Raw genomic sequence first — 9470 nt, forward strand, 5'->3', positions numbered from 1 at the left:
GCGGCCATCAGGGGGGTGCTCGGGGGGGCTCCCCTCAGAGGTACCGAGCGCGGGCAGGGCGCGGGAGCGGCCCCCTCAGGGCGCTGCCTCAGCGCGGGCAGGGAGTGAGACCCCCTTGGGTGTCCCTCGGGGAGAGGTCCCCGCGCTCGTTGTCGCCACAAAATGTCTTTTTTTCTGACTAAAATGGTGGTCGGTGGGGAGACCTTGGGGGGAAAACAGGGTATTTCAGTGGTTGCTTGTGCAGGGAGGTGCCAAACCTGAGGTGTGCCTCCTTGGGCAGCCCTGGAGAGCACCAAGGTGTCGCTGCCACGGGAAAGAGTAACGTTTGCCATCATGGTATCAATTTTCTTGGAAACGTGTGGTAAATGTGGAATGTTTCCCCTTAAATTATCGTGGAGAAGATGTGGTATAACTTGTTGTAACTTAAAATGCACGCTGCGGTGTTTTGTTTCTTTCCTTTTAGTGTTTGGAAAAGCAATACACGCCATAGCACGTATTAGCGATGAGTTTTGCTTTGACCCCTTAGAAAAGGGCGTAAGTAAATTTGATTAATTGTCAGTTTAAAATCTTTGTTGGGAACACAGTTGTGCTGTTGGCTATTGCCTTATCTGTTTTCCTACAGGTACACTTGAGTCTGAGTTACATTCCCTCTCAGCTCCCTCCACTTTCAACATGGACAAATGCCACATTTTCTGTAATTGTAATTATGCAGATTATATCCAGGAAGATTCATACCTGCTCTGCACCTAACATTATTGGAATTTGGTGTTACCCAAGGTGAAGCGTGTCCAGGACATCCTGATTAATACCAAGGGTTTTATTTCTATTGTCACAGGTCAAGAGGTTTATGTTTTGTACCACATCAGAAATCACGCTTGAACAACATGTTTTTGTATTGGTATGACTCAACAGGAAGAATGCCTCCCATTAATCAAACACCACTTCCCGCAGAATTAGGGTTTTCTCTAGAGGTTTCTGAGTTAAAAGTGATTGACCCACCTTGCTGGGAGGTCCTCTCTTTTCATGCGTGAAGTATCCTGTAGGTGTTGGTAGCAGCTGTGCTCATTTGTATGCCTTGTGTGGATGGATGTACAGGAAGATTGTTTTAGAGCAGGCTCCAGTCCTTCACATACCTCAAACACAAGCTGAAACTCTTGAGTGATTAGGTAACACACTTCAAAGCTTAACTCACACACTTAAATATCCCAAGATTGGATTCCTGTGCCTGCATTACACCTGTGACTTCTGACCAGTAATAATGAAGGTGATAAGTGTGAACATGATAGTATGCATGATACTTCTATATTTGTTTTGAGATGTACACATTTAAAGGTTTTGTGGCCTATGTATGCTACTGAAGTACAGAGGTAGTTTTTTTTTGGTAAAGATCCAGTATGAGACAGTTTTGAGTTAATCAATTTACATTTCTTTTCAGCTTGTCTTGAGATCAGTGAATTCTTCAAGGTCAGCGTATGCATACATCTTCTTCTCATCTATGTTTTTTCAACATTACTGCTGGACAGCTGTGTCTCAACCATGTCAGAAAGAAAAACAGTTATCACTTCCATGTAAATTATTCATTAAGGTATATTTTAACAGATTGTTATGCCCAGCTTTGTAAGCAGCAAATTAGCTCAATTTCCAAATGAAATTATAGGGGGAGGATCATATAGGCATGCAGAACACACTAAACTCAAGTACTTCTGAGCAATTCTGTGAAAGAGAGTATTCATATTTAACTGCTTAAAACGTGTACCTCCTGAGCTGTGCCCTGCAGTTTCCAAAGCCTGAACCAGTTTAATCTTGGGGTGAAGGAATACCGCATTTCTGGCTCTTGGTTGTTTCTCCTGTAGCCCTTGAGAACAGTACAGGCGAGGAGAGCTTTGACCAGTTGTTCAGCAAACAGCCCTGTCAGCCACATACTGCAGTCGTGGGTGAGGCTGGCAAAGATCGGTTTCGGCTGCCTCCACGTCTGCTTACAAAGCAGTTTGGGGAAGCCATAAAAGCTCAAGATGAACTGCATGAGCTAGGGAATAACATTGCAAAACTTCTTGGTGAGTAACCTCTGCACTGGTCTTTTTTCTTCCCCAGTCAGTTCTTCCTGTATTTAGATGTGTAAATGTGCTGGAAAGGAATGTAGAGAAATGCAGCATTTATACAAATACTAATGAGCATCACATAACTTTTCAGCTTCTCTGCAGAAATGGTAGGTTACACAAAAAGTCACTTTCCAGAAACAGTAGCAGTTTTAAACAGCAGGATAACATAATATTTAGTGTAATTACTAACTGAGTGTTACTGATGGAACATTATGCCAAACACTTTCAGCCTCTTCACATCAAAATTTATATTCAACATGTGCATCACCTTGTTAAAAAAAAAGGTATGACAGGATCACACCTTTCAGACCGACTTTTTCTTCATTTCAGTGGTTGTACATGCTATATACTAATTGTCAGCCCACTTCTTACACCATTTAGTATTAGTCTGGATTCAATTCTGAAGAACACATTTTACGGAATTTAAAAGGGGAGGGAGGGAACTCCAGCTTTGGTGGGTGTTTGAAGTAAAGGATACAGTCTTTGATATTAGTCTTTCCACTAATAATAACACTTAGAGGTAATATATTGAATTAGGTCTCAAGACAATTAATCTCACTTAGTTCATACATCAGCTCAGGCTTATCTAGAAACAGATCTGTAGAGTTTTTCGTATGTATTCCACCACCATTTATATTACTGTATAAGTTAAATATTGAATTTATTTTTTTTCCATGCATTTGTTGGACTTGTTGCTCTTCAGTCATTTGCTGTGAATTCTTAAAAAAACTCAGATGCTAGAGGGAATAACTAATAGGATGAAGGAAGTGTTAGGTGGCGTTTGAATTCAGTTTTCTATTTGTGGGTGAGTTACTGCTAAAGTCCTTCAGTTACATTCTCTGTTGAGATGTCTTTATTAAAAGAACAAATAATACTAAAAATAAAATAGAATTTTAGACCCTTGTTTTTTTTGGCTTTAATGTAAGCATTACAATTCTAAGTATTGATTTTTGTTCACATGCTTTATACTTAGGTGTTATAAAAACATATAATCTGACTTTCCAAGAATGTGATCCACTGCAGGCTGTTTTTGCAAAGCACATGTGTCCGAACATACTTAAAGTCCACTCCAGGTAATGAATAGAAAAATACTTTTTCTGAAAAGAAATCATCCAGGAGGCAATCCTGTTGTTATAGTCATTAAAAAATCAAAGTCTGGTTAGGGCCCACAGTCAAGTGATGAGTTGCTAAATCCATTGTTCTAATACTTGATAGTTCACGTTACTACTTCAGAAACAGGGATCAGCAGCACTATGTATGTATGTGAGGCTGATTGGGCAACATGCACAGGTATTAAATGCAAGCAAATTTGATTTCATAATTATTAGGTGTGTTTTTAGATTTCTCACATACCTAGTACTGTATAAATCAATTTTAAAGCTACAGCATGCTTGAAGGGTTGCACATTTCAAAGGTGTTTCTTCCAACAATAGTGTCAAGGAATAATTTTAATTTCTAATGCCAGTAACAATTGCTAGGTAATAACTCGTGTCATGTAAAATTATTTTAATACTAAATTAAATTTTATAGGCTGCTGGCTGATATAATGATCCACTTTCCAAACAGTCAAGAAGAAGTGACTTTATCGGTTACTCCTATGAAAGTTTGTTTCAGGAGTTACGCCGAGGAAGATGCTGGTAAGGAAATGCAAAATCCAAAGGGCTGTTGGGACTTCAGAACGGGTGAACTGCAGGAGTAACAACTTGCAACAGAAATGTGTTTCATAGCTGAATGAAATGGAGATTTTTAATTTCAGACTGCCATCCTCTGGGTTAAGAAACGATGGTTTTAATAATGTTTTCCTGGTATTGGTGGCAGATAGCAGACTGAGCAGCCAATTGAAATAAGTTACGCCATTTGCTGTAGGCTTCAACAGAGGTAATTACCATGCTGTAAGAGCAGAAGCATGGAAACACAGGGAAAAGGAGATAATATTAGGCCTTAAAATGAACTATTTAAATCAGAATAACACAATTAAAGAATTGATACTGCTACAGAGTATATCTAGTGTGTTAGCTGGCCTAATACTGTTATGTTGTGTGTTGTTATTTTCGGATCTGAGATGGAGAGCAGTCCAGATTCTTGGTGCGTGACTCAGACTAATTTTAATGTTATGATTGTGTTTTTGAAGTACAGGTTCTTGTGTATCATATAATAAAGGGATGCTTTGCATACTTATGACCAAAGCTGAGGATAATGACCTAGAAAAGATGACTGCCTGGAGTGTAGGTGTGGGGATTGTGCTTAGAACAGGCTAAAACAGTGGAGAGCAAGAAGGAGTAAGTGGTGGAAACTGACAGAAGTGAATCAGGAATGAAATTACTGAAAATACAGTAAGATTACATTTTGTATGAAAAAGAAATGTTATTGTAAGAACATACATTTAAAAGCGTTATTGTAATAAGGAGAGTGAAAAAATAGTAGGTAGAAATGCAGTGGGATACTGAAAAAAAATGAACAATCATGGGAGAAAAAGAGGAATGACAGGTGTGGCTTTTGTTGTGTAGCATGCGATGCAGAGCGCTGCCTGCAGCAGATGTTCTGCGTGCTCTGAAACAAAGCGTGTCCTTTGAACATACCGTCTGCTGATGGATTGGGTTTTTCCACATTCAGGTTTAATTTTCAGAGACAGAAATTACAGCTTCTGCCTAGGCTTGTTTTCATATGCACATGGTGGGCTCTGCCTTGGAGAAGTTGGCAGGTATGCTGTAAACATTTATTTTTGCAGTTCTAAGGAACTTTACAAGAATGTATTTGACCATGCAGTACGGCCTTGTTGAAGGCTGAAAAAAAAAACCTCTTCAGCAAAGAAAGAGGAGGCTGGGACTTGTTTAATACTTCCCGGGCAGCCTGGCTTTGGAAGAGAACTGCTTAAGCTGGTGTATTTTTCTGAATGCCTCAGAGACTGTGATGCATCCTGGTAGTACCCTCTTATTTTCTTTTCACACACCTGATAATAGCTAATGAGTAGTCAAATGACAGCGAGCAACAATTGAATACCTGATGCTGGAGAGCTTATTTTCCATTGTCATTTGCATAGGATCAAGAAAAGACGATAATTTAGACTAAGTAACCCAACTCGGCTTTCATGGTCCTCTAATCATAATTGCTGACAACCATCACTCTGTTAAAGTCATGCTGCATTTTGGCCTTCCCATCTATGCAGCAGTAAGAAGCTGGTAATCGCATTTGTGATCAATGCCTGTAGATAAAGCAGATTTAAAGGATTGACAGCAGGCATCAGGACACCATCGCATAGCCGATCATGAAATAAGTTCTGTTAAAAGCTGCATAAATCCACATAATATGCTGTAAATTATTTTTTATTTTATTAAATATAAATTTAGATAAGCTAAACATCTATCATTGTTACTCACCATTTGTTGAGACAATGCTAACACAAAAACATCATGGTTATAATAATTGTAGTTTTGAGTCCTCGACTTTCTTGTTATTTCAAACAGACTTTTCAAAGACAATGCTTACTGAAATACAGCTGAATCCAGATGAATTTGACTACTTTCAAATTGGAGTAGATTCTGAAGTGACGTTTTGCCTTAAAGAACTGAGGGTAAGTTAAAAATTGTCATTTTCCATTAATTTGCATGACTTGACCTGGGCAATTGAGAATGATTCCTCCTTGAAAGCGTTGCACCAGACCTCCTGTCTGGTAGCAGGATTTCACCAGCTGGTTAAGGATTGGTTTTAAAAACAGGCATTTTCAGGACACTGCAGAGTCCCTCAGAGCAGCCTTTGAAAGGCAAAACTTTTAAACCAGCAGAAAAGTAATTTCAGGGCAGACATGTAACTGCTGGAGAAAAAAGCATCATGGGCACAGTAATTCTGCTGCAGACATTTCTTAGGCAAAGCTCCAGGCAGAGAAGGCAGGAAATGCATGCTAGCAGCAGTAAACTTTCACCCTTTAAAGTAGACTTTACTTTTTTTTTTTTTTTTCCCAGTAAACAACAGCTGGAATAAATGTGTGCTGATCTTCATCTGTGTTTAAAATAGCACTTAACCACTCACCCCTTCTTTTCAGGGGCTACTGGCGTTTTCTGAAGCTACCCATGGTCCTGTCTCAATCCATTTTGATGTATCTGGGAGGTACGTTCTGGAACTACCTATCTAGAAATAGCACAGTTAAAACTCTACAGTTGTGGTTTTTTTTGACTGCAGGTCACTCAATACATATTTAACTGTAAAAAATGTTCATTTCAGAATAGCTCTATTTCTGATTAACCTGCAGTACAGGGATAAGTAGTTTGTTACTGCACATAAAACATTCAACATGGACACCTGGATTACTAAGCTAGCCGTGCTGTCTAGCAAGCACCTACAAGCTACCTCAGCACAGTTTTATTTAGTGGACAAAAGAAATGACACATTTTTAGTTTAAAATATAACTTTAGCAGTTTTTATTTAAAACTACAATTTGACTATGCATAATATTGTATAATATTGTTGGTGTATTTAAAAGGAAGCCATCTTAGGTTCTTAAGCAGCAAATACTCAATTTTTCAGCTGGGTATTTTGTGATCTGCATGTATAGAATTGCACGAGCTGTTTCCTCCCAAAATACACGTAATGATGCATGCTGCTTTGTCTCTGGATATTTGTGTTTAGACCGGTTGCTTTCAGCATTGAAGACATGGTACTGGAAGCCAGCTTTATTTTGGCTACGTTGTCTGACATCGACAATGGGACGGCTTCCCAGGAGCCCCTGTGCTGTTCACAGATTCTGGAAAGGTAACAGCAGGGTGGGTGAGGGAGGCAGGTTGACTTAGCAAGCTGAAAAGTTGGAGTTAAAAATTTTCCTGCTAAGTCAAGGTGATCTGCATATTCTTGCAGGGTGTTCATAAGCATTGTACTGATCCTGTAGCCTTTTTTCATAGGAAAACTATGAACTAGATATATTCAGAAAAAGGTTGAAGTAGTTTAGGCCCAGCCAGAGCATGACAGAGAGACCTCAATCTCTTTCCACCAGTGGATTCTTTTCATCAAAGCTACAGCTGCAGTCTGCTGTTTGTATAGGCAGTGCCACAGATCAGAGAGCCACCGGGTGCTTGAGCAGCCCGAGTCACCTCACGGGTCTCTTACCTATTGTAAGCGTGCAAGGGAATGGTTTTAGGCACGCAGTCCCTTCTTGATCACAGACAATTCCCATTATCTGTTCCACTGAGGAACTGTGGCTGTAGCAAAAGCATTATTTCTTAGCACCATGAACAGCACTGAAGCTTTTGGTGCAAAGGGGTGCATTCCGCAGTAGCCTCTCATTAGCTTTACCTCCATGGAGTTCTGTTGCAGTAAGGGGAAGATACTTGCTGCGCATCTGTTGTAAAGCTGTAAGGCCTTCCCTTAGCAGGCAGTAGACTCCTTAACAAAGCCATGCAGAGGCCAATTACTAATCTGACCTACGCTCTCAGATATAGCTCAAAGGCATATGTGGACAAATCTGAGAACTCCTCCATGGATAAGGACGGTAATGCAGAAGCAGCTGCTTCCAAAAGGCCACGGCAGAATGAAAATGAACACAACACAGAGCCAGCGGCACCTGCAAGTCCTGTGGCAAAACGGAATACGTGCAACTCGGGGAACATTCTTAAAGATCTTGAGGGAACAGCCATGCCTGAGACAGATGGCCAAGCAGTGCTGGAAGCAGAGTCAAGAGAATCTCATTATCACAAGGTAAGGACACTGCCCTCGTTTATGTTGTATTATGGAACAGTCAAATACCTCAGCTGGCATTTAAAAGCTAGATGCTGCATGTAGTTCAGGGGCTACAACTACGTGTTGGTACTCAGTGTTCCACATGGCACTTCAATGGAACTGGCTTTCAAAGCAGCATAGCTGACAAAAAAACACGTTTAACTATAATGCTGGAAATATTTTACTAGGAAACATCACCACAGTCTGATAAAGACTTCAAAATGTATTTTTAAAATGGCAAAAGCTTCAGAAATAATTAACCCCCAAATTCTGTACCACATGCATAACATCTTATTCCTGTAAACGTTGCATTTTCCAGTTTCAGTTCTTGTTCTTTGGAGCAGTTTCTCCTAAGAAGGATGCAATCAGTCACACCTCCCATAGTTTAGCAACAGCTAGTGACACTGAAGAGGATTTTGGCAACATGCAGAGCTCCCAAGTTCTCTAGTAACACGAGGTGTACGAATCCAAGACTAATGTGGACTGCCTTGAAAGTTGAAAGACAGAAGCACATTTGACACAGTGTGGAGCAGTTTCTAGCCTTAGAAAGAAGTTTAATTCTGTTATGAAAATGTCCTGCAGTTCTTAGGCAAGCTGGAACTTAATGGAAGCTACTTGAATAGTAATCTGCATTTCACTAACATCTATTGCCAGAGTCTGGGAAGTGGAAATTCCACTCAAGTATGTTTGTTTTTCCCCCTCTAAGGGGAATGTACCAAAAGGACAGAACTACTTGGTACAGAGTATCATTTCCTGCCATGTCAGTACTGGTTAAGTGTTTATTCTCTGCGTTAAGCACCAGTACTAATCATTTTAAAGCCATAGCTGCTGTCGTAATATACATTTAGGTCGTTTAGATTTGTAGATGATGTATTCTGTAGACACATTGCTTTACATGTTCAGCTTTCCAGTCTCACAAGAGAATTCAAATTGCATTAGCACTTCAGACAAATTAAGTTACTGTTGTAAAGTCAGAAGCACTGAACAGGAAACCCACCTACTGCAGCACAGCCAAATACATCAGTGCTATATAACAGCTGGTATTCTTACAGAAACGTTGTAGAAGTAGTATTTAGCTAAAAATAAATGCATTTCTATGACAACTTAAGTTAAATAAATAAAAATTGTGATTAAAAATGATTTGAAAGCATGGCTTATGAGTTCTTGTGTTTCAGCCTTGAATCGCTCTTTTCCCTTCCCTCAACTCCTCCAGCGGGAGTCAGCAACAGGGCTCTCTGGTCCTGGTCACTACATCTCAGCAAGCCACAGAACTGCTTGCAGCCACTTTCCTGGGGAGAACACATCCACAGCTGCTTTTTGGTGCAGCAGGATAATGGATCAATGTGATTTATACTGAACAGAGCTGGAGATCTGTACATTTGCTCACTTCTAAGCAAGCTTGCAGAGAAAATTACCATGTAGTATTTCCAAAGTCACACTCAAATACTGACATTTCTAATCTTTGGTTGCTTTAAAAGACAGCTACTCTGCTTGCCAACCTCTTACAGAGGAGTTCTGTGTAGTGGGGCATGGCATCACTTACAGACAGATTTGAGGACACCACAGAGCTCTGAACGAGAGCCAAACACCTCAAGAAGTGGTGGCTGGGCAGCTCTGTGCTACCAGCAACGTCACTGCAGTAACAAACAGAATTTGTGCAGTCAA

At 40.2% G+C, this 9470-nt stretch overlaps 1 protein-coding gene across 1 annotated transcript; it reads left to right on the plus strand.

Moving 5' to 3' along the window:
* Window positions 1-326: 326 nt before the first annotated feature.
* Window positions 327-9340, plus strand: RAD9B (RAD9 checkpoint clamp component B). Its single transcript, XM_084297189.1, has 11 exons — window positions 327-361; window positions 464-534; window positions 1436-1585; window positions 2092-2206; window positions 3073-3172; window positions 3630-3736; window positions 5564-5670; window positions 6139-6203; window positions 6723-6845; window positions 7523-7784; window positions 8125-9340. The coding sequence occupies exons 1-11, from the start codon at window positions 334-336 to the stop codon at window positions 8251-8253; spliced, it is 1257 nt and encodes a 418-aa protein (XP_084153315.1). The 5' UTR covers window positions 327-333; the 3' UTR covers window positions 8254-9340.
* Window positions 9341-9470: the final 130 nt, after the last annotated feature.

Source organism: Netta rufina (genome assembly GCF_964035555.1).
Source record: "Netta rufina genome assembly, chromosome: 17".
NCBI classification, from domain to species: Eukaryota; Metazoa; Chordata; class Aves; order Anseriformes; family Anatidae; genus Netta; species Netta rufina.

What these genes read in the sequence shown, in the direction of transcription:
- RAD9B (XM_084297189.1), top strand. Translation starts at nt 334, where the DNA reads ATGGTATCAATTTTCTTGGAAACGTGTG. An exon ending in ATACTTAAAGTCCACTCCAG is followed by an intron (nt 3,173 to 3,629) that starts GTAATGAATAGA and finishes TAAATTTTATAG; the next exon opens with GCTGCTGGCTGATATAATGA. An exon ending in GAGAATCTCATTATCACAAG is followed by an intron (nt 7,785 to 8,124) that starts GTAAGGACACTG and finishes TGCATTTTCCAG; the next exon opens with TTTCAGTTCTTGTTCTTTGG.